At 41.5% G+C, this 25743-nt stretch overlaps 1 protein-coding gene across 1 annotated transcript in view; it reads left to right on the top strand.

Moving 5' to 3' along the window:
- Window positions 1-25274, top strand: part of adam23b (ADAM metallopeptidase domain 23b) — a 27469-nt gene extending 2195 nt beyond the window's left edge. The window contains exons 4-26 of the mRNA XM_083921720.1: window positions 5770-5833; window positions 6901-6983; window positions 7120-7183; window positions 7944-8016; window positions 8643-8713; window positions 8907-8972; window positions 9136-9204; window positions 10756-10922; window positions 12168-12252; window positions 12339-12426; window positions 13631-13682; window positions 14833-14932; window positions 15020-15091; window positions 15186-15272; window positions 16559-16639; window positions 16748-16798; window positions 16888-16951; window positions 17080-17185; window positions 18353-18472; window positions 18600-18768; window positions 20174-20285; window positions 21641-21731; window positions 23588-25274. Of these exons, the coding sequence (XP_083777846.1) occupies window positions 5770-5833; window positions 6901-6983; window positions 7120-7183; window positions 7944-8016; window positions 8643-8713; window positions 8907-8972; window positions 9136-9204; window positions 10756-10922; window positions 12168-12252; window positions 12339-12426; window positions 13631-13682; window positions 14833-14932; window positions 15020-15091; window positions 15186-15272; window positions 16559-16639; window positions 16748-16798; window positions 16888-16951; window positions 17080-17185; window positions 18353-18472; window positions 18600-18768; window positions 20174-20285; window positions 21641-21731; window positions 23588-23633 (1981 nt within the window). The 3' untranslated portion in view covers window positions 23634-25274. The remainder of the gene's footprint in view (window positions 1-5769; window positions 5834-6900; window positions 6984-7119; window positions 7184-7943; window positions 8017-8642; window positions 8714-8906; window positions 8973-9135; window positions 9205-10755; window positions 10923-12167; window positions 12253-12338; window positions 12427-13630; window positions 13683-14832; window positions 14933-15019; window positions 15092-15185; window positions 15273-16558; window positions 16640-16747; window positions 16799-16887; window positions 16952-17079; window positions 17186-18352; window positions 18473-18599; window positions 18769-20173; window positions 20286-21640; window positions 21732-23587) is intronic.
- Window positions 25275-25743: the final 469 nt, after the last annotated feature.

Here is a 25743-nt window from a genome sequence, read left to right as displayed (position 1 = left end):
GCCAGTTTCCCAGTTAGAGGCGTTTGGCTCCAGGTTTGCTCTGGATCTAGCATTGAACACGTAAGTCCTTCTCATCCCATCTAACTAATTCATGTTAGCTAAAACAATTGATTTTAGAGTGGATTTTGAGAGATTTTGTTGAAGTCAGCACAGATGTTGATCTCTATGCAGTTCCGGAGGGGGGGGTACATTCTGTGTTTCTTCAGTCAGACTCAGAGACAACACTGTGAAATTATTAATTCCCTGAAACTATACAACAGAGGTGGCAAGTGCAAAGTAGTCTTACTGGATGTACTGTGCTGTGATAAAACCAGACATCCGGCCCGTCTTGCCGGATGTTTCCCCTCCCCTTCCACTAGCTCCACTAGGGTTGGGCGATATGTTAGAAGCAGCAGTGGCAACCCCCTCCCCCCCCCCCCCCCACATTAACCCCTGAGTCTCACTAAGACCTCCCACGTTTTCTTATTTTACACTTATTATTTGTGCCGTTTATCTAAGCACAATCTGCACTGACAGTTGTTTAAATCTCAGATATCCCGCCGTTTTAAACTTATTAAGCGTTTCTACATTGATTGATCAGCTCACAGTCTGTGCTGTGAGACGTGTCTGTGTCACTGCAGGCTGATTCACTCACGGTGGGTGGGGAAATTAAATCAATGAATCAATTACATAAACACGGTGGATTTCTTCAGATGAAGCCGTCAGGAAAACTATTTTGGTTCAGTAAATGTCTGCTGTCAGTCAGCCTGGTGAAGGCAGGTTAGTAACCGCTGTCAGTCAGCTGCTGACAGACGGCTGTACGGAGGAAGAGTTTTCAATAGGATGACACAACGCTCATGTCTCGCTTCCAGTGGGAACTAATAAACAGAATAGACAAAATAAACAAACAGACTGTAAATATATAGTCCTTCACTTCTTTTCCTTATTAAACAGAAAAATACACCCGTACACATTCTGTATTCATTTCTCTCTTTTACAGAAGTAATGTGTTAGCTTAATTGCCTTGTTAACACTTCATTCAAACTCAAATAAAACTCACCAAACTGTCTTAGTTAGTCTTTCCACTGTTCCAACTATCACCAACTCTGGTTTGGTTGAAATAAATCCTTAATTTACAGTGTAGGATGTGAAAATATTGTGCTGTTTTTCCCCCGCTGCTTGATGAGCAGCTGTCCGACTCGACGGATCAGCGGCTCGTTCTTTCCAGGCAGACCAGTTAATTAGCATAAATAAAATGATAACTATTGCCCTGAAAAACAACAACTGTGATGTGCTTAGGCATCAATGATAGGCAATACATCTCCACTATCTATTTTGTAAGGGCACCATCGCTGCATTCGGGGTTTAGCTCCACCCAAGATGACTGTGATAGGTTTAAAGAAATACAAACAACCCATTTCCCCCTGTATCAGAATGTTAACTCATGCCACCAGACCACGCAGTGTTGGCAATGTGAGACTAAGTGCAAAGTTTGCACAACTCTGAGTCATAATAACCACATTTATGAGATGTACACCAGGTTTAAATAAACCGGAATTTCCCTTTATTCTTAAACTTCTTGACTCACTTCTAGTGAGAGGGATTTGTCGGTCTCTCCCAACAACAGTAACAGCTGTCAAGGTCATTTTGCCACTAATGTGCAGATGGTTGAAAATTGCGTCAGTATTTTTATTCATCTGGAGGTCAAAGAGAAGCTACGTAAACCTTCCTGCCACAAGAGATCTACACTGACACTATATGGATATAACAGAAAATGCTGTAGCATACTTTATAAAATATTATAGGAAAGCATCAAAGAGAAGCTGCGATTAAGGCTTGTATTTCTTAATGCAGGGCTATTGGACTAATTTAAATGTAGGCTTAATGTAAACTTTGTGCACTTTAAACAGTTATATGTTAAAAAAGGTTAACAAAAATAGAATCAAAGGTCCGATATTATAAAATCTGAGATTTCCATGTCTTTTTTTTAATCATATAGCAGGTTGAGGTGCTTTTTAAATACTGTGAGTATCAAAACACTCCCCAGTGAAATGCACACAGCCCGTATTCAGAAACTGCGTCTTTAAACGAGCCGTGAGGACTTCTGTACAGTTGTGATGTTACAACTATACTGTATATACTGTAGGTAGAAAGTGCCACTGCAGTGCCGTTACAGTCATTCTCCGGCTGCAATGACGGTGTAAAGACCCCCAGAGCGCAGATACCAAAGACCCAGAAACCCTGATCAATCAAAGAAGACTGGGCTTTTAAAGAGAAAGGCACTAAAACGGAGCGATTCAGACAGAGAGTAAACACAGCTATATTTAGACGGACAGTATGAGAAAAAAAATGTTTTTTAACTTTAAACATTTTGTAGTAGAAACCCGAAATACAAACATGAACCTGAACATGAGCATGATATGGGACTTGATTGGAGAAAGACACAAAAAACATGCTAAGTAAGTAAGACCAACATCATACATCACATATAACATCACTAAAACATCATTAAATAGTTTGACTGTGAAAAGATCAACACCCTCATAGACAACAGTGGAAGTCTGGCTTAGGGCATCGCAATGAGAAACTGACTTTGGGCAAGCAATATGTGTGATAGCTGAGACCGAATTGCCAACACTTGTGATTCCCATCCCCGTAGATGACTGTTGTTTGTAAATGATATGTACTATTATATGTCAGATCAGTGATTAATGTAGCGTCAGTCAACGATAATGGAATCAGGGAAACTGTAATTGAATAGGTCAGTGCGCTAGTTTCCAGAATGCTCAGAGTGCTAATAGCAATCTTAGTTCAGCTGCTAGACAGATTAAGAAAATGATTTGGAAATCCAAACTCTCTATCTTTAATGAGATTTAATGGGTTTGCATCAAAATCAGCAGAGAGACTGATACTCTGTCCTCTGAGATCACTGTCCCATCCGGAGACACGAGGCTCCAGACACTGATATTGATTTAATGCCTTCACAAAGTAGCCGGTCTACATGTGTGAAGGCGTAATCTGCATATGTACAAGGGCTTTAAAGGCTGATTGAAATGAATTCAGGTCCTTTAAAGTGATTTAAACCTGGATTCATAATCAAATATTGTCATTTTATATTGTATGCATGGCTGAATGCTGTTAGATTTGAAGATTCCCACATTTTGATTTGAATCTCTGTGCTGGTATTCAGTCTGTGGTTACTTTAGAGGGTAATTCCATCACTTTAGCAAAAAAAAGTTTGACTGAGGACGTTTTTTATTTACTTTCATAGCTGTAGACAGTATTGAAATTAAATAACTCTGGATGATTTCAGCAGCTATCTGCAGTGAATTGTTTGTCTCATTGTTAAACTGTACAAGGTAAGATCATATAGGAGAGACTCCAGTAATTAGTAATTTACTATTAAGCTTTATGTTGTGAGGAGACCGCATGTCTGTTTCCTGAAGAGTTGATACTGATGTATCAGGAAGGCCAGTGGGACAGTCACTCTCCGCCATGATATCATCGGTGTTTCTGTCTTTCGTCACTCTGTTTGAAATTGAATATATTCAGTGAGATTTTATGGAGATGAAAAAAACGCAGAGGTGAAGTACTGCCACACTTATGTTTTTTGTTCGCATGTATCGTTTGCAGAATATGTTCAGTAGCATAGAGACGGCCCGTCCAGTCATCCCGAGCTCACGCAATCAAACATCATGTTTGAAAGATGTTGTCCTGTACATTAGATTATCAGACTTTCAGGAATCACCCTATAGTACAGCAGGAGTTCTTAACGGCAGCACGGCGTGACCTTGATTCGTAGCTGTTTGCTTGTGCTGTAGGTTATCGGTGAGATACATGAGCTAACTTCAGCGTGCGCCTTTTGTTTTGTGTGAGAACAGGGGTTTGAATTCTGCTTGGTGTTGTAGCTGCGACAGTACTGATCTAAATATAGATTTAGAGGTCTGCAACCTGCCAATGGGTGCTACTTTATCTGCTCACCTCCTACCATACCTCAAACTGCAAACCGAGGGAGCAGGTTTGTTTGCCACTGAAAAGATGAAACGTGAAAGAGAAAAGTGAATAGTGCTGCTTCTTCAGAGCATCTTCATTTATCTAGACTCATTACTTCCATGTGTTAGAGGTAGGAGCAGTAATTACAAGTGTCACTACAGGATTCAGAGCTGCATTTACTATGGTGCCAGACGTGAAAACCCCCTGCAGTTACTTTCTTCTTCCCTCTCTGCCTCTGCCTCTCTGTCTCACTTCCCCGCTGCTGCTGCTGCTGCATTGTGGCTCTCAGTCCTGTGAACTTAGAGACCTCAGGCTCAGGGCAGGACACCATTCTCATGGTGTCCACACACTTTCACAGCTCTCACAGACATTTCAAACATACACATCGATACGCTCACAGTGACTTTGCCCCTCCATGCTCTGCAGTGCTGCCCACACACACGCTCTCACACACACTTATACAAACACCGATACACTCTTAGCGGGGCCCACTCTCCTCGCCCTGCCTCATCTGTGACGCTATTAATAGCCCCTCACTCAGGAATCTCTCACAGACGCCCCTCATGCCTGGACTATCCTCCCATAATGGTGCACTTCCTGCTCTTATGCCGCTGAGCATCACTCAAAAATGTCACATCTAACACTTTCATCTATTTTCTTTTTTTTTTCCTGCTGCGGCGCCACTACGTGTCTGCGGAGAGGAGGATGTTTTTTATTATTATTATTTGCAAGGTTACTCGGAAAAAAGCGCCATTGTGGCAGAAATCACTCTCTTGAAGTCAGCTGCCAGCTGACAGATTGAGTGTGTGAAATGGTAAGGGACGCTGACTCAGATAGCGGGAACTGCCGGGAGAACCGTTGTGTTCAAGGTGAAGCTGAGGCCTCGCAATCATTTATCACATTAGGCTTCATTGGAAGCTTTCAGATAACGTTACTTGTTTCTGTTCCTCTTATGTGTTCTGTTTCTCAATCAGCAATCTAACGTTTGGGAGATTTGAGGAAGAACTATGTTCTGTACGTGAACTCTGTACATGAACTTGCGTATTTTGTAAAATGTAGTTTTGTAATGATTATTTTAGGTCCTCTGTTTCAATTTCGTAACTTAATGATCTCTTATAATGCTAATTTTCAGGTTTATACTATGTTAAGGGTCTCGACTAGAACATGTTTACATGCTTCAATGTTAAAAAAAGCACATTATTTTTGATACCCTGTTGACTAAACCTGTATTCACCTTCTGTCTGAAACGCTCCGTTTTAGCGCCTGTCTCTTTAACCTCCCAAAAAGTGAAATGACTGAAAATGGCACTATAGCGTCAATTTCTACCTATATATAGTAGAGTTGTGACATCACAACCGTGCAGAAGTCCTGACGGCTCATTTAAAGGCACAGTTTCTGAATACGGGCTGTCTGCATTTTTCTCTGTGGAGTGTTTTTATAATTTCACAGTATTTAAATAGTACCTTTAAGACCACTTTGCTAACTTTGTGAGTGACTGTGCGTCTTGTTACGACAGTATTTATTGAAGTAAATGTGTCATTATTTTTCCTGAGGGCAGGCAACATTTAACATATCCGCTGCACTTTTGAGATGTCATGGGAGTGTTTGTGCAGGCTAATCCAGGCACGGTGGTGATGAGTGTCCTTGTTTAAATGCCAACCAAAGCACTACTCACCGCTAGTTAACCACAATATGTGAGTCAGAGAAAGCAAAGGCAGACAGACTCTTGTGTGTTTTTTTATTGTCAGTGCATCACATCCGTCCATCTTAACCAAACTACATTCTCTATTTTCACAGTGACTTGCTGTCTTCAGATTACGTTGAGATCCACTATGAGGCGGGCAAACCTGTTCTGTCAAAGGTAACGTCTTCTTCCAATTGAGACTAAAATGTTGCAGGGCACATCTTTCTTGTTTTAGCGGAGCCTGTTTTTCTACGTTTCCTTCAGCAGCTGTTTTGTACAGTCACGAACATTGTCTGTGAAGCAGAGGCACAATGTGCTTTGTGTCAACTTTAGGAAATAGGATTTGAAACAAAAGCCAGGAATAGATATGAGCCTTGATTTCCTGTAAATCACTTTGCGTGACGTCTTTTATCGTCAAACGTTTGGCAAATTGGTGATCAAATTAAACCTGCAACTGTCACGCAATGCATCCAAATTTACATCCAGTTACATCCAAGGTCTTCTTTACAGACTAAAAATAATAATAAATTGTACAGATAGATAGATAGATAGATTTATAGATAGATAGATAGTCTTGCATAGGTAGATTTAGATGTGAAAGTGCATGATTTTCATAGAACAGAAGGAAAGAGGAGATAGAGAGAGGGAGAGAAAACAGGTTGGGAATGAGAGCTGGTTCCTGCTGCTGCTGCTGCTGCTGCTGATTCAGGCACAGGGCTGGGCTGGGCATACTGTAGCTGAATCAGCAGGGTTTTGCTCTCCTGCAGCCTCCTGGAGCTCTGGTCACGTGACCAGGGAGAGAAAGCCCTCTGCAGTATCAGTGCAGCGTGGGATGGGTGAAGTGAGGGAGAGGGAAAGAGAGTGTGTGCGTGATAGAGAGAGAGGGGGGTGGGGGGTGGAGGACGTCCTCTGCTCACCCTGGATCTGACAGCTGAGTCACAGATAGTGCCGCGATCCACTTTGCAATGTTTTTTTAACACCTAAACAAGCAAAGACCCCTAAGAGCAAATGTACCAAACCAGCCTCTATGAGACACGCTGTTACCTCCTCTGAGGTGTTAGAAAAAGTCCAACACATGAAAATTAAGTTTTTTTAAAAAGTGGTAGATTTACCATGAAATGGCGAATCTGAGTCATCATCTGTCAAACTGTGCACAGTTCTGTGTTGTGCTGCCAGTAATGTCGCTTTAGTTACGGCTGGAGTTTGCTGTGATGCTGCATTAGCACTGTGTCTTCTTCCCTCAGGGCGGTGAGCACTGTTACTACCACGGCCAGGTGAGAGGGAACGATAACTCCCACGTGGCCTTATCTACCTGCAACGGGCTGCAGTAAGTGAACAGCAGAGTTGTGTGTAATCCTCGCCGTGATGTGAATATTTCTGGATACACTAATCTCTGCTCCTCAGCTCCTATTGACTCAGTATCGACTGCCATCTCTCTCTTTTCTACTCTCTCTGCCCGGCAGCGGGATGTTTGACGATGGAGTCTTCGTGTATCTAATTGAGCCCCTACAACAGACTCATTCAATCGTAAGTTATTCCTGTCGCAGAGAACCAAAATATGTATCTCAAAAAGGTTTTTAACCCACTCACCTCTACTTCACATGCATAAAAGCCTCTGCTGGTTACTGCTTTTTAAGGTTTTCAGCTGAGGATATCTTAATCACATTCCTGGTTTTAAAGAGACAATGAAGCACTGTCCAGCAAAGTAATCAAATACATTAACCTGTGTTCTAGTATACTCAATTTTGTTGATTATTTAAAGGTTTACTTGGCCTTATACGACTTTAAATTCTATTTACAATAATCATGTTAATTCCAGTTTGTTAAGCTGTATTAGATAAGTGGTCATGTGATGCTTTGTCTTCATTTGTATTAAGATAAGATAAGATACACCTTTATTGATCCCCAGCAGGAATCTGCTTGTTATTGATTTCAACTTTCATAAAATACTTTATTTGTACCCTACGGACATTTATCCAATGTCAATTTATCATGTCATCACATTACTACTCTACCAAAAGTTGTTAAAGGAATAATTTGACATTTTGGGGAATACACTCCAAGCCTACTTTCTTTCCTGGACTGGATAAATATGAAGCTACCGTATAGCCAGGAGCTAGCTCGCTTAGCTTAGCATTAAGAAGGAAAGTAGGAGAGAAAGTGTTTCCAGTCTTTATGCTAAGATAAACTAACTGACTGCTGACTGTAGCTCCATGTTCAGCAGACAGACATGAGAGTGGTATCAACCTAAACAATCTGTTAACACTTGTTGGCCTCACCCCTGCAGGATACAGCTGCACGGCCTCATAAACTAAGACGAACTGCCTCCCTTCAGTGGAACAATGATTCAGAGGAACAGGGTAAGTGTTTCCTTCATCATCGTTCATCATCTTACATAACCTTCTCCATCAGTCCTCCACCTCCGACCGTTGCCACACCCATGGGTGGATTGGGAGACAGTGGGCCTCTGGGCACAGACATTCAAAAAGCCCCACCATCTTTCCTACACAGGAGTAAGACACAAACTTTGTGATGTTTTTGCTCCTTGTTTTGTTGTTTTGAGTCTCTTTTTAGTCGTCCTGTATCTTTTTGTGGGTTTGTGTCTCTGTGGTCATTTTGCATCTCTTTGTGCGTGGTCATTTTTTGTCTCTTTGCAGTTGCTTTGTAGTTGTTGTCATTTTTGCCCCTGACACTTTGGGCCCCTGGGCCTGTGCCCGGTACACCCTTTCAGTAACACCTCTCTTGACCCTGACATTACCTTCCTCTTATGTGTGTTCACCACAAAGCACACAAGTAGGCCACAAGTAGTGATTCCTGGGGTTGTATTAATAGACCATACTTATTATAATTTAACAATTTAACATGGATTTTCTAGGGAAAACCCATAAGAAAATAAAATTTGTGTGGGCTTAAACTCACAAAAGAGGTGTACACAATGGTAAATATGTGACTTGAAGTGTCACTGTTTCCTTGTGTATGTTTGTAGTGGAGGAGGAGGAGCAGCTCTTCTCAGAGCTAGATGACTTGTCCTGGCTGAAGCGTAGGAAAAAGCGAGCAGTAAGTTTCTGATCTCACATCTCTTTAAAGTAAAGCAACAAACTTTAGTTCAGCCACCCTCGAATTGTTATGCAATTATTTTAATGACGTTGCATTAAAGAACATTGTCAAATTGCTTCCTTGCGGTCGCATTGAAACTATGAAGAAAACGCTCCACTTCCCAATAATTGCTGGCGTTTTTTTATTTTTTCAGATGCCTCGCAGTATATTTGAGGAGATGAAGTATTTGGAAATCATGATTGTCAGTGATCACAGTATGGTATGTAACTGATAGTTTGTCATAAAAAGTCATTCATATTTTAGACTCGCCCTGCTTTTTTCCACAAGAGGGAGCAGTAAATGTACTTTATTGAGTTAGTTATAATGAGCAGCATCAAATGACTGCAGCTTATTTATTTGTTGTTTTGTCTCTGTTCCTGCAGTATAAACGACACAAGACCAAGCAGCATACAAGGAATTTTGCCAAGTCAGTGGTGAATTTTGTGGATGCTGTGAGTAAAGTCTTCAGTTACCTTGTGTATGTTTTATATAGATATAATTCAGAATTTGATGATGAATCGTAATGGCACCACCAGCAGGTCACATTTTTCACTCGTCCTGTAAAATATCTCTACATCTATCAGATGGACCGACACAACTTTGCAGCAGCAACAAGACAACACTGAGTTGTTTGTTTGTTTTCTGTAGCGCTAACTTGCAAATGTTGGCATGCTAACATACTAATATGGTGAACACAGTAACCATACTAGGGTGTTTGCATTGTTATTGTGATTATGAGCACGTTAGCATGCTGAAGTTAGCACTTAGCTCAAAGCTAGCAGTGCTGGAAGAAGTACTCATATAAACGTAAAAGCAGTCTCACTGAGAGAGTCATATTATTATTATTATTATATATATATATATATATATATATATATATCATATTATTGGAATATTATTGCTGATTTTCTAATACGTAAGCAGCATTTTAATTTTGCAACTGGTGGAGGCGAAGCACATTTTAACTTCTTTATTGGAAAGGCATTGCAGCTTTATTTGTAAAGCTTTCATTTCATACACTGGGGCAATCCAAAGAGCTTAAGTGCAATACCATATTTTATAAATTAGTAATATGTTTTGTTTGTAAATCTTAATATGCAAAGCAACTACAGCTGTCAGATTAATGCAGTGAAGTAAAAAGTAAAACATTGGCGTAGAAGTATAATGTAGAATAACATTGAAACAACCAATGTAGTAAAGTATTTTCTGTCAAAATTGTATTTAAGTACAGTGCTTGAGTAAATGTGCTCAGTTACTTTCTACCCCCGCAGCCTCACACAGACGTACGGCTGTAGACTCTTAAGGGCCGTCTCACACCAAGAACAATAACTATAATGATAACTCTAAATACATCGTTTTAAAAATCATTTTATCTCAAGTGGATGGCGGAGACCACACCACAACTGTAACTACAACAACAGCGGGATAGTGGGATCGCTTTCAGAGCAGTTTGAAGTGCCATAAACACTGACAGCAAATCAAAATCCATCTGAATTTACTGTACTTTACTGTACTTACTCGCTCTCCCTCTCATCGATATCGCTGTGGCTATCGTTATAGTTATTGTTCTTGGTGTGGACGGCTCTTTAGTCTGGGTTCTTGTTGTGTGAGTACAGCAGAATATAACATTTCACCCATGATAAGGAAGGCTTTATATTGCATAAGTCCATAGAGTACAACACAGGGGCATTGAGACAATGAAAACTGCCAAACATGTCCTTACAGTGTGTGCCTCATGAACTAAATCTCTCTAACCCCTAGTCGGAACCGTAGTTGTTGGTCGTTACTGTAACCGTGCAGGTGTTTGCTTTGTGTTGTGCATTAACACTCCCCTGTTCCTCCTTGCTCCTAGTGTGCTGCATCCCCTCATCTGTCCTCCTCAGACATTACAGATCCAAATTCACACCCAGTGTTGTTCTCCTCTCCCTGTGCTGTTGCCGCTCTCTCGCTCTCTCTTTCTGCCTCTCTTTATTCCCCCCATTCACTGCGTGCTTCAATGGCAGATCTTCAAAGAGCAACTACATACACGCGTGGTGCTCGTTGCTGTGGAGATCTGGACAGACAAGGATCAGATCCCTATCAGTGTGAGGCCTCTGGAGATGCTGCGGGATTTCTCCAAGTACCGGCAGCAGAGCATAAAGCACCATGCCGACGCTGTGCACCTCTTCTCGTAAGTTATTTAACAAAATGCGTTTTCATCGGTGAATCTGCTTTTTGCATATGGAATTTTTTTTTCTTTTGGAGATTTAAGGTTTGTTTGCATTATTTAGGGATTCTGAGGATTTCCAGCATTTTCTCGTTCTTCTTGATTTTTTTATGTGCTATTTAAAAATGTGCATTAAACAGATGAATGTAAACTTATTATGGGACAGTTCCCATTAGTGCTGAACAACTTGTAAGAAAACATGGTTGTTTTGAGGGATCTTTTTCTGCATCATTATTTTCATCTTTATTTAAAAACATATTCAAATGATCATGGCAGGATTTTTTTTCAAGGATCTTTACTAAATAAAGATTTCCGAAGTCTGAAGAATTCAATTTGTAGGCGGGTAAAGCTCTGCAGCATCACAATGCTTAAATCAGAATGGTATTTCAACACACACTGTATTTTGCCTTACAGATATTGCACTAGTACGGAGATTTTGATAAAATTCCATTTATGGCATTCATTTTGCTCTGATGGATGTGTATTTTGTTTGAATATTAAAGTGCAAGCATAACAAATAACATGAAAAAGTCCTTGCTAAAGTACTATACAACCAGTCCATATATATTTAAATAATTTTATTACTCGTCACATAACCCAAAAGTTATTTGCATAGCATCTTTCATACACCAAGGCATTTCAAAGTGCTTCACAGAACAATAATACAAAAAAACGGTAAAGTTAAAACAGTTTACAATCAAAGTGCAATAGAAATGCAGACAAGAAATCCAACAGGGAAAAAAACAAACAAAACAAACCCCAGTAAAGATACATCAAAATCGTAAGAATATATGAACAGATACATAGCACAGTAAAAAATTGGTGAGGTTTTTTTTCCCTTTTGTTTCTCTTCATTCTTATCGGGTGCTATTTGTATTACTGTTCTTATTGTAACAATCATCTGGAGTCAATAAAAATATGAACCTGAACCTGAACCTGTTACCACTTCTGAGATCCAAAGTGTGTCGGCTGGATACCTCCAGCATGAAATAACTAACTAACATCTTAGTTTGACATCATTTCTATGCAGCCTGATCCATGCTTTGACCCTGTACTCATAGTATTATCTCTTTATGCTCACCTTTGAACAGCACTGTGTGTGAAGTATTGGATTAGGCTAACTTCTTGATTAGATGAGTCTAATCCTCTGTGATATTTTTATCTTTTATCTGTTGTTCACATCTGCTTCGTCTTCCATCATTCTTGTAGAAATGTAACCTTCCACTACCGAAGGAGCAGTGCAGCCTACTTCGGAGGCATGTGTTCTGTCAGCCGAGGAGTAGGTGTCAACGAGGTCAGATTTGCACTCACCGTAGCATCACTCTGTATCACAAAGAGTGACTGCAGGTGAATAACCCCCAGTCTCTGCTGTGTCCACAGTACGGCACCAGCTGGTCCATGGCAGGGTCTCTCTCCCAGAGCCTGGCTCAGAACCTTGGCATCCAATGGGACCCGGCATCCAAGAGAAGTACACATGAAACACACGTTGCTGTCTCTCAGCTAGTGAACTTAGAGAGGGCAGGCTATTCAGAGACAAAATCACAACTTTCCGTGCAGATTGTTTTAGTTTTATTGTAAGTTCCAAATCAGTGTTATGTAATGTGCTCAGGCTTTGAGATACCATGCACTGAGACTTTGGCCATTCTTTCCCCCATTTGTTAAGTAGTGCAGGGCCATTTTCAAATGGAACAGACAGACGCACATCTTCTATTTTAGGTTAGGTTTTTTTTTTTTTAATGAAACTGTCCACAGAGAAGTCTGTGGTTCATGGTTGTTAAAAAGGCACATTGCCGCTGAATTTTGTGAGCATCTAAAATTCAATTCCCCTCCATTGCATTGGCATAATAGCAGTTATCTTAAAACCTTAAATGGATAAACTTGTCGACATGGCTAGATACCTCTAGGCTTAAGAAGGATAATGTGTTGTTTTGTGTTGTGTCCAAGTACTTAAATGACCTGAATGTAAGACAGTACATTTTTCTATTATCTACATAGCATAGAAAAAGAGGCAGAAGTCGCCTATGAAACAAAAAGATGCCTTTTGACTGGAACAAACTGTCTCATGTCAACTCTTATCTGTACTAGAGGAGACAGATGGAGAGATGCACCGATTGTCTTGGAAATATGGTCTAAAATTTGATTTAGTTTCACCACAAAAGTTGGATTTATGCCATTAGTTTTAAGATCTCAGTGCTCAATGAGGCAAAGTCAAATTCAAATCAAATTGAGATTTATTGTCAATCTGTTCGTTACAAGTAACAGCAAAACGAGAAGGCGTTTCTCAAGGCTCAGGATCAAGTCAGTCACATTTATTCATACATCCCACGGAAGAATCCAATAGATGTAGCTGGATAGCTGAATTACCATGACATAATGGAAGTAGAATGCACTGAATAAATAGATATAAAATGCTCCAAATAAATAGATTAAGTGCAACAGATTAAAAGGGATGTGTGCAGGTCATGTGAATATGTGAGCTAAAAATATAATTATTCAGCCGAAAGCTTTGGGAATCAGGTGCTAAATCTACTGATTAATGCCAGTTCTCTTTGAGATGATAAAGTAGAAATACGGTCATGTTCACGTAATTGTTTTTGTGTCTATTTCTTTCTGTGTATCTCTCACACTGTCTGTTTCTGTGCCTTTTCTGTCGTCTCTTTCCTGTTTTGCAGAGGAATGTGGTTGTGTTGACTCATGGACTGGCTGCATAATGGAGGACACAGGGTAATGTCCAACACACCCCTGAGACACACACACACACACACACATACACAGAAGAGAGGGATAGTGGAAGAATTACGGATGCTTGTTTATGGTCACCCAATAATGAGGTCACCGCTCTGGGAGTGTGGGTATGAATGCATGCAAGAATGCAACTGTAGATAAATGTTCGGTTTTGACTTTACTGATGATTCAGAATCTCTGTCCAGTGTTAACCCTTTTGTTTTGCAATTTATAACCAAACGTTCAGTTAGTAAAAGAATAGAATCTATGAGCCCATTTGCCCCCGGTAGATACGGATTGCATGTTAACACCAGGCATAAATGGGGATCTTCATTCAACGGCTGTTATGGGAAGAAATTAACAAAGGGCACTGCAGCGTTTTATACTCAAAAGAGCACCACTAGGGGCGGCTGGTGGCTGAGTGGTTAGAGCAGTTGCCCCATGTAAAGAGGCTGAAGGTCCTCGAGGCAGTGGCTGTGGGTTTGACTCCGACCTGTGGCCCGTTTCTGCATCCCCCCCCCTCTCTCTCTCTCACACCCGATTTCCTGTCTGTCCTATCTAATAAATGCTTGAAAAACTGCCAAAAAATAACCTAAAAAAAAAAAGAGCACCAGTAACTTTCACAGGCCCTGTACATAAAGGTATTTCCTTTTGGCTTCAAAGCAGCACACATGGTCCTCAGGGAAAAAAACACTGACTTTAGCCATATCCTGTGTTTTTCTCTTTATGATAAAGGGTGAACCATCGTTGTATTCATCTCTGTCTAGCCTTGCTATTTGTAGTTGTTGTCATTTTTCCCCGTGGGTTATGTTTGTAAGTTTGTTTGTAGATGCCACTTTTTTGTCAAATGGGAATTAAATATAATTAAAAAAAATGTTATTCCGTGCAAAAAGCTCTTGAACTGAACCCTCATTAGTGTGATGAATTTGAGCACATACTGTGTACAGTACACATTAATAGATATCAGTGAGAGGAGTCTGTAATAATTAGCCTAACAAAGGTAAGCAGTGTGTGCATGCAAAAGATGCTCCACTGTCTCATTAGGAAAGCGGCTCATCACAGACATGGCACCCGACGGCAATTTGAACCATGCTGCCTGCCATCCTCATGTGTCGACACTTAATTATCAACTGGTATTCTTTCTCTTCAGGGTGCAACACCCACGGAGATTCTCTAAATGCAGCATCTCAGACTACAAGGAGTTCCTGTTGAAAGGTGGAGGCTCGTGTCTGTTTAACAGGCCAACCAAGGTTAGACGCTCACAACTTTGCCCCCAGCTGTCTTGAATCACACATGTCTGCTCCAACCCTTACCCCCCTTCTGTCTTCTTCTGTTAGCTGTTCGAGGCAACAGAATGTGGTAATGGGTTTGTGGAGGTGGGAGAGGAGTGTGACTGCGGAGCAAGAGCAGTGAGTTTCTTTTTTACTTGAAGATGTCGGGTCTGTTTGTTGTTGTCTGTTTGCTCAGATCGGATAAAGCTCTTTTTTCCCTGTTTATTTTCAGGAGTGCTACAAGGAATGCTGCAAGAAGTGCTCCCTCGCCAATGGTGCGCACTGCAGCGATGGCCCGTGCTGCAATAACACATGTCTGGTATGAGTTTGAGTCTATTCTCAAAGGTTATTACTTGTATTTTTGGTTCAAATGCTTGAATGTTAAACTACACTTCTACTTTTCTCAATCTTCCCATGGCTGTTAAACCTGCATTTGACCTCTGGTTGACACGCTACGTTTTAGCACCTGTCTCTTAAAGTCCATCTCTAGATTTCCCGTTTCCGGGTTTCTGGGTCTCCAGGTCTCTGGGTCTCCGCATCAGTGCTCTCACTGGGGACTGACTGTAGCAGACTATAGCCTCACTTTCTACCTTGAAAAAAACACCAGTAAAAGCTTCAAAACCAAAAACCTATACAATTGAAAATGTTCCTGCAGGAATGTGACCCAGAATTAGGGAAAATCAACAACATTACCATCCTAGGTTAAATCTTTACCTGCCGTGAGCAAGTAGCTACATGTAGCAGTGTATACATGGACATAGAAAAAAGAATGGACACCAGACCTAAAAATGGCGGCCATTCATTCCTATGGAAAGCCGCTCAGTGGCGCAATCTCCCTTAAGGCCGCCGCCATTTTTGGTTCTTGTGAACGCGGGAGAACTTAGTGGATGTAGAAATCTTTGCATTCCCATGTCCATGCCCTAGCGTCAAGCATGAAACAACACAAAAAAACGAAAACTATAGAAAAAACATCCGACCCAATGCACAAAAAGTTTGAGCAGCAGAGTTGGGCCTTTACGGAGACCGGACCTAAGCTGCTGGAGGTTTTTCACTATGGCGCTTTTTTGCCGGACACCCTCCATATTTTGATTTTGTTAGGGTCTAAAATTAAACCCACTTATATTTTTTAATAGAGGGTCTGAAGATAGTTATGAGCCTTTCTATTATTATCCAAATTTTTTTTTATCTTCCCCACATGTATGGGAGTGAATGGGCGAATGTGCTTCCAGGTATAGGATCGCCACTTAAACAGGCGAGTGCTGCAGTACCGCGCTTGGCCACTAAGCCAATGGTGGCATATGATGAGAGCGCCTGTCCTAGGGACCTGAGTGTATATAATTTAAACACTCGTAACGTAACGTGCAAGCGGAGATGACCATATGTGTAAATGCGGCACAGATTGATGGCACCTCAAGCCAAGAGTAGAAAAATCTTGGAAACAGAGCATTCAGGAGTGTCTGAAATTTGATGTCTTTGCTCACAGGGTTTATTTTTACACACATTTACCTCATTATTCGAAGCTCTGGCCGCGTTTAAACCTTTTAAGGTTCGAAGCACAAGATATTTATTTACCTCTGACTTTTATCTTCTCTCCTTTTCTTCCAGTTTTATCCTCGAGGTTACAGTTGCCGCTACGCTGTGAACGACTGTGATATCTCAGAGACCTGCTCTGGGGACTCTGGACAGGTGCTCTTTTGTTGCCCTGTTAATATTTGTTTTGGCTGCAAACTGTTTATTCCTCACATGTTTAAGATAGCACACATGGTTAAGAAAAAGTATTCTGTTTATTTGCAGTGCCCTCCCAATCTTCATAAACAAGATGGTTATGTCTGCCAGGTAAACCAGGTACGCAGACCGGTGACATTAGGAAAGAAGCCGTTTGGTAGCAGCTGACGGTAAATGTACTTACCATCTTGTTCTTCCCCTGTCTGAAGGGACGCTGCTACAATGGAGAGTGCAAGACCCGAGAAAACCAGTGTAAATACATCTGGGGGTCAAGTAAGATTAAAATTCCTTTGGCTCACATTAGCTCGTATTAGTGGAGTGTCAGAGTATCATCATACAGTATGAAAAGAGACTTGCTGCAGTCAGTGCTGTGCAGTTCACAGTTCCTCTCTTTCTCTTAGAGGCTGGAGGCTCTGAGAAGTTCTGCTATGAGAAGCTGAACACGGAGGGCACAGAGAAGGGCAACTGTGGAAAGAATGGAGACAAATGGATCCAGTGTAGCAAACAGTGAGTTACAAAGGAGGACAAATTAAATTAACAATGGCAATTTTTTCTCTTTACATGACACAGTACGTCTACATAGAGAAAGGGTTTACCTTTTACCATCTTTGCTTTTATTACTGACAATGGTGGAGATCCATGATGTTTTGAAGCCAACCAATAGAAGGCAACCGAGGGCACATTGTTCACAGGAGCTTTGTCCTTAAAAAAATGCCTTTCAGATATTTTCAGAACGAGATACAGAACAAGATACTGGATGGCACACGATGGCAGCTTTTCTCCTCCAGGTTTGCTTTAAGGCTTGCACATACGTTAGGTGTACAGCGTCCGTGGACGGCTGCAGACTTGTACCAGTCACATGTACTCATCCCTTCATACCTTATTGAGGGTCCACGTTGGTCTGTCCTTCAGTGCATGTGCATTTCTTGATCCACACTCAACACTCTATTCCAGTTGGCGGTATTCATATTCCTTTAAATACAAATGATATAAATGTGAGTAAAGGGCGGGGGGGGGGTTCCTTGCGCAACTTCTCTCAGAAGTGTTCATTTTGTTATCTTCTTCTTCTTTTCCATCTCCCTCTCTTTCGACTTGGCAAACCATCTAGAGGTGCATTGCCTTGTGGACCAGAGTGTGGAACAACTGGAGCATGCGCAGTAGGCGTGTTTGCTATGTGTACAATCGACTTTGTCAGTTTTTTTAAGCTGCACGTGGACAGTCCGCACCACCCACATGCGAAAGGAACACATAAATCCCACTTAATGCTGATGCGACCTTCTCAAAATCAGTGCCTTTCCTTGAGTTTACAACCCCAGACCATAAACTTGTAGTTGGAGCTTTCTTCTCAACAGTTTTTTTTTTTGCAGTATTGTGTTTTGTCAGCTAGGTTCTTTAAATACACCCATGTTGAAAACTATGGCTACTTTTAAACATGAGAATGCAATGGCTTATTGTGATGTGATAAAGTACATTTATTTATAGAGCGCATTTAAAAACGTTCTCCATAGTACTTTATGAGCAATTTAAAATACATTTAAATAATTAAACTGTAAGAGACTAAGTTAAAGCAATCATCTCGTCATATTGATCAAAGAGCAAGACATGACAGGTCAAAATGTTTAAATTAAGTGGACAACGGGCATCTGTACACTCTTCTCTCGTTGTGTTTTTCAGTGATGTGTTCTGCGGTTACCTTTTGTGTTCCAACATCGGCCGCAACCCACGCATCGGCATGATGAAAGGAGATGTCACCCCAGCCTCCTTCAACCATCAAGGCAGACTGGTAGACTGCAGGTAAACACATGTACTATATAATAAGATTGGTTCATGTCCTGGAAACTTTTTACCATCATCTGTACCTCACCTTCCCTCTTAACCTATATTTCTCTCCCTTTCCTTCCCTTTCATCCTCTCCACACAGTGGTGGCCATGTCCTATTGGACGATGAGACTGATTTAGGCTACGTGGAGGATGGGACTCCCTGTGGGCCGTCAATGATGTGCCTTGACCGCAAGTGTCTGCCCATCCAGTCACTCAACATGAGCAATTGCCCTAGTGGACCTAATGGACAGGTGTGCTCTGCCCATGGGGTGAGTCCTTGTGTAAACTAACAATTTACAATTTGCTCTTTCTGGTGCAGCAAGGGCTTAATAGCATTTGTTATACAGACATCATTTAAAGGGACGGTTCAGATTTCTTGATTTGGGGTTGTATGTGGAACTTATCCATAGTTAGTGTATTATTACCTACTGTAGATGGCAGTCGACATGTTCCCAGTTATGAGAAGCAGGCAGGAGGACCAGCAAATACTCCTGACAAAAACAGCAATTGTACCTCACAGGGAGTGGCTGGTCTAACACTGCCTCGATCGGTTAGTTTGCGTTATTGTGTGACTTTGATGAATCCAAACTAAAGCTTTAAAACACCAGTCACGCTGGTATAAGGTGTGTTGTGTGACTACAGTTTCTATTTCACTTGCCTCTTGTATTCACTGTTGCATCAGTTGTGCATATTAGATTGGTAAATTACATTTTTTGTGGTAGATAAAAACTTTCAGAAATCATAACACATAAATAAATAACGCAAACAAACTAACTAACTAACTGTTCTGCAAGGTGAAATAACCTTTTTGTTAAAGGAGTCCTGTGGCTATTCAGAGAGCATAGATTACAGCTTCACTTCCGTGTCGGGAAAGGGCTGTCTGATGGCAAGGTAAAGCGGTGAAAACAGTCTAAATATAAAGTAAACTTAAACTGATATTGATTTTTTTGTGGGTCTTTTTTTAGGTGGCTAAAATACATTTAGCTGCTGCCCCCATCCACAGCGGTACATTGCATATTACACAGCTTCCATGCCTATCCTCCTCCGTGCTTCTCTAAAGTGGGGGCGTTCTGACAACCATCTAGTGTAGGTAATACAGACTCTGGATAAGTATCTTATACAACCCCACTTCAAAATATTGGAATCACTGGGTAAATCTAGCCCACTCACTGTAACATAAATGTTTTTTGTTGTTGTGAGCCATCAAGCTCAATACCAGCACCTTAGCACTGTCACGCTGACATGAAATGCAATCAAACAAGGTGGAATACCAAGAATAAATCTTAAAGAGTCATTGGTATTGTTAATGTTATTGTACTTTTTGCTGCTATCACAAGTCAAATTGTCTGCTGTGAGAAGATTCCAGCACGTTGTGGTTCATAGAAATTCAGTCAATTAGATTAAGTTGTGTACGGCTATTGTTTGCAAAATTACATCCATCTTTACAGAGCTGACCTGACTAATATGCCACTGTAGAGCTGTGATAGAATAATCTAGATCCAGAAATGTCTTTATCTTTGTCCACCTTTTACAGTGTAGCATGTGTGTATGTGGGAGCCTGTGAACTGTGGATGAACAATAGTTCCCCAAAAGGTATCGCAGTGTGTCAGCGACTTTATTTACAGTTCTTACGTTTCCCTCTGCAACTCATCTATTTCTGTCTGATCTGTACAGGTGTGCAACAATGAAGCCACATGCACCTGCGACACCACCTGGGCGGGGACAGACTGTAGCATGCCTGACCCGCCTAAAGAGCCTGAGGCCACTCAGGACGAAGGACCCAAGGGTCGGTTTCTACCTCTTTCAAACTCTGGCGTCCGATAGAATAAATAGCACACACGTTTATGTGCACTGATTTTAATTGAACCAAATTTCACTCTGACTTATATACTGTATACATTGTTCTGCAATATCGCAATGTCATTCTCTGTCACACTGTTAGATCTGAGTCAGCAAACAGTTTCACAGGTGTACGAGGGTCGTAAAGACTTTCCATGTAAAATGGCGACTGAAGGATAATATAAAAGCAGTGTGACATTTGTTTAGTTTCAGAAGATGAAATGAACTCACAGTTCAGCTGTACACCTGATACTTTTACCACAGGGGGACAAGGTGGTGGTGGAACCGTGTCACTTCTTCATCCATGACTCTGAAGCAGAAGCCTGCTGTTTGTTTTTGACAGGGTGGTAATAATGCTCCTTTTCCCTCTGCACAGTGAGCGTGGCCACTAACAGGCTGATAGGGGCAGTAGCAGGGACCATTCTGGCCCTGGGGGTGATTTTTGGAGGCACAGGGTGGGGAATAGAGTAAGCATCTTTAACCCTTTCACAGCTCTTCCTCTCATAGTGGTGCCTCAGTGTGCGGGCGGTCTCGTGAGCCGGCCTGAGCCCGTGTGTGCGTCCCGGTGGCTTTGTGTTTTCTTGTGTGTTGGTGATGACCATATAATTGTCATGTGATTGGATGTTTTCAGTGTTGTGTGATTGATTGATGGATTCCCCTTCCTCCTCCTCCTCCTCCTCCTCCTCTCCTGCCACTTCCTGTTGTTCCCCATTACTACAAGCCTCTTTCTTCATCCTTCCTCTTCTTCTTCTTCTTCTTCTTGTCCCTTTTCCTTCTCTTATTCTTAGTCGTTATGTGGTTGCTCCTGTGATCCTCTCCTTTCTGGGGCATGTGGGGCATTTAGACGGAAAACAGTCCTGAGAAGTGTCCAGTTAGTGACCTGGCTTGTCAGTCAGTGGTAGGCTGTGTGGTGACTGGGACCCCTAAAAACATTTTCTCCTGCTCATACCGCAGACCACATATACATCTCATCACCTGTCAATCTCTGTATAATTAAACCTTTATAGTGATGGATTCCCAGGGTCTAGTCTTCTGCACAACCTTAACAGACAAACCACTGACAATCACTACCTCAACTGACACCAGATACATGTAAAAAAAAAAAATTCCAGGGCCTCATTTGCTTCATGTTACACACTAAAGGGGGCATGCAAAATACATTCTCAGATTCAGTCATTTACTGTAACAGTACTTATGGTTATGTTTTCTGTTCAATGTGAAATCGTCATTGTATAGTTACGTGTTACTTATACAGTAAGTGAGTATAGAAACTCATGTCTTTTTCCCCATAACCCTTCACAGGTCCTAGTGCCACCAATCTAATAATAGGCTCCATCGCCGGAGCCATCCTTGTGGCTGCCATAGTGCTGGGGGGGACTGGATGGGGCTTTAAGTAAGCAACACGCCGCATGCCTCTCCTGCTGTAACTCTAGCATCCCTGCTGCTTCTAGACACCAGGGTTTGAGCTCCTGCTACAGAATATAAGACCCCAGGGTGGACTATACACAAACGCATGCTTAACACGTATCTGAACTGCTTGAATTCATCATGTGTGCAGTCCCGGTTGTTATAGAAGAGGATAAATGTGTAAAGGGTGGAGGTTGTCTGTTGATCTGTAGCAGAACCTCAAACTGATTGGACGGACAGAGCTCAATGCTTGACATGCATGTACAGTCCTGATAACAAAGGGGAAAAAATACTTTAAATAGATTAATAATAATAATAATAATAAAAGAGCTTGAGTTGAAATCGTATTTCCCCTCTGAAATCCAAAGAGAGACCTATAATGTATCTGTGTAGTCGTGAAAAGTACTTAACTGTACAATAGATCAATAATCTACCGCTGATTAGCCTGCTGTCTTGAGCAACAGGGGTGTGACACATAATATAAAAAAGCCTAAGAAATAACTGAGAAATATAATCCTGTAGCCACCAAAGCATGCCAGGTAGCACAGCATCATGGTTGTCACCAAAACAATAACAAATGAAAGAAAGAAAATCAAAAAAGACGCATATTTGCATGTTGACTTGTTGATTTGGAGGAGGTCAGTTCATTGCACAAAGGCTGAGCCAAACCCAGAGTGATTTGATCCAGGGTTGCCGTGCTCTCATCACCTCCATGATCTTTTTCTCAGTCCGCTACTGTTTGAGGGTGAGACTTTAAATGGAGTGATGAGAGCGACAGAGAGAGAGAGACACACACACACAGAAGCCAGGACCCTTTTTGTTGGCTGCAGCCTTTGTGTCATGGCTGGCCACACCTACCTAAGATGGCCAGGCTCCGCCCTAGAGCAGAGCAGGACTCTCGGACCCCGCCCACACCAGCTGCCCATTGCTGCCTGCTTCACAGACCTGGTACAGACACGGCGCATTGCACTGCATGAACCACGCACAGCAATAGTGCCACCCTCAACTGGCCTACTATTGGAACAGGTGCATGACAGAGTGATAGAAGCCCCACAACAAGCCACAGTACGGGGAGGTTATGCATAACTCCTGTTGTCGTCTTTGTTGTTGTCCCACTGTTGTGGTAGTGGTTATTGTCGCTGCTGCTGCTGTGGTTGTTGTTTATGTGGTTGTCTACTCTTTCCCTCTATAGAATATATTTTATGTTAGTTCTTTCCTCCCAGATGGTTATGTATTGAGTGAAACTAATGTCTTTCCTTTCAAACTGGTAACGAGACATGTCTATTACACTTCGTCACCTTGTAAACGGATGTTGCACGCACAAGCCGGCCAGCAAGAGAACAACAGAGGACATTTATATTCCAAGACCATCCAAATTAATTAATAATAATCGTTTGAAAGAAGACTTAATTGGTCTTTTGCTCAATAAAAAGGGTGGTCACTTCTTCTATGCGATTCCAAAGTGGAATGGATCCTGAATAAAAAATGGTCTTCAGTATATTTACCAAACCATCATGGACTGGGATGAAAAGGTTTGTGAATATAAATACCTCTGACTGCTTCTTTGCAGTCAAGGCCAAACTGGCTTGACGTGGACCAGCCTTTCCTCACTTCAATGTCTTCAGCATTTTGATCGTGAGGTCCTCAAATAATGATATATAACCATGGAGATCATTTTTATTTTTCGCTCTTGGATATTTATATATAGTTAAAGAATTGTTTGTGGCATTTTACTTAATGTAAACTGAAGAGATGAGTGTGGTTGCTTGTCCAGGTTGCACTAGCTGTGTTACAGACGCGATTCTAGCATACACTGACTCCTGTTTCTTGTCTCCATGTAAGAAATGTGAAGAAACGACGATACGACCCCAACGCCTCAGCCATTTAACCCAGGGAGAGATGGCAATCACAGACGGACTCCTTCAAGGCTTCCTTACAGCTGGACTGCACTTATTGCTGCTGATCTTTGGCATTAGATTTACTTGAAAAAGACATAGTGGACGTTTTAACAAATTCCATCGTAGTGACGTTAGAAATGCAGCCTTTTCAACTCCACCTCAGCCATATAACAAACCCACACCCCACACCCTGAACCCTAGAGTGACAGAGCTCCTCTTCCATCCTTTAGTGCCAGTGCACAGGCGTTAAGGCGGAATCCACACCACTCTCTCACCTGGCATGATTATCCGCACAAAAGCGTGCTGCTTGCTGGCCCCCTGGCATGAAGAGCCCTCTCTGCGGGGCTCTGCATGGCTACGAAAGCTACGAATATACCGCAAAAAAAACATACAAAGAGAAAAAAAAACACAGAATTATCTATCAAATGCAGGAGATAGGCCTTGTTAAAAACCCAGTGGAAAGCAGGTTAAAGCTCCTATAGTTCACGTTTTAGGTGCTGTAGATGATTAAGGAGGCTGCATGTGAGGACCTATAAGGGCAGTGCAGACCACATAGTGAGTGCACACACAAAATTGTACATAAATAAGAAGTTCAGGTTCGGATTTAACAGCATATTTTACAGACATCAGTTGCTTTTCTTTTTTATCTCAGCATACTGTATAGCGGGTGTTTTTGGTAATGTTATTGAAAAAAAACTGGGCTCAAATTGTAATTGCACGCTGCACAGCCTCCTGCGACTGTCTTGGCGGAGGTCAAAGGTTCAGCAGACAGGGTAGCCACGGTGGTCGAGGAGAAGCATGTCAGTTCTAGAGGGATTCAGACTGATATCACGTCAGATTAACGTCACAATACCCCCCTCTCTCCCCTCCCCTCCGGAGTATCTTCAACAGTGACTCAAAAGCCAAAGAACTAATCACCTGAACATATGGATGTTGTTGCACACAGAGCACTTTCCCCTCTGTCTGCAGCCAGTGGTGCCTCTCCTACTGCTGAGGGCATGAAGACGTCTGTCCATGCAGGCGCTCACCTGTCCATCCAGGTCTCACGTAACAGTCCTCATCAACACCCACTATACTGGCTTTACCTTTTTGCTCTCATAAACTCTTAGTAGAAATCAAGTTCAGCTCTACTGGCAACGCTGCATGCAATCACTATAGTGGGCTTATAATTCTATATGGGAGTCCCCAAGATCAGCAAGAAAAATATGCTACAAAAGATAGGTGCATGTCAACAACAGAAACATTTAACTTTTATTTACTATGCAAAGAGAGATATTGCACAATCGTATGGGGAATAATGATATCTATGTAGACATGGAATTACAAAAACCTTCTGCTAATCAGCTAATCTTTTGTATTTGGCCACTACCACATCTTGTTTCACTTCGCTTCAACGTGCTCAAACTATGAATGGACGAATAGAAAAAAAGATTATTATTAACATTTCCAATGAAAATCGAGAGAGCACCCTTTTACATTTATGGAACTGAAAATCATTTTTGTGTGTTTTTCATCCGGTCTGATATTTTTAATCTCACACATGCACACACACACACACACGTACACAAACACACTGTATGGTGCCTGTACATGTCGAGGCCTGAGCGGTTTCCTTGTGCAGGGCTATTATTTCCAGTCCAGCTGATAGTTGGTGTGTTCCAGGTGCTGCCATAGCACTGGCATCGTTGTAATCCTCCATGTTAGTCATCATCTGGTGTCCCTCTCTCACTGCATCATGTACAGTTGGACCGACGAATAAACTACTGACAAATTTTATCCGAGGGTCTCTGTTTTTCCCTGCCGAATCATCACTGAATTGATTTATTATCCTTTAAGATCACAGCTGCATGACTGAATTTGACTGAAAATTTAAGACATAAACTCAGTGGAGCTGACTGTTTTATTAATGTTGATATTCTCTGCTGAGAAAAATGCAAAATTACCTATTAACTTTATGAAATAGTGTAGAAGACTTACATATGTATTTAACTACTACATATACTGTTTAATTGCGCTTCAACATTATTCATGGTTTGAGTTGACACCATTACTTACAAGCCTTTATTCCTTTTAGGGTGTTATTTTTACAATTAAACAAGT

This window comes from Echiichthys vipera, assembly GCF_963691815.1.
Source record: "Echiichthys vipera genome assembly, chromosome: 10".
NCBI classification, from domain to species: domain Eukaryota; kingdom Metazoa; phylum Chordata; class Actinopteri; order Perciformes; family Trachinidae; genus Echiichthys; species Echiichthys vipera.
The sequence above is the reverse complement of the archived record's forward strand: the minus strand, read 5'-3'. Positions and strand labels throughout refer to the sequence as shown.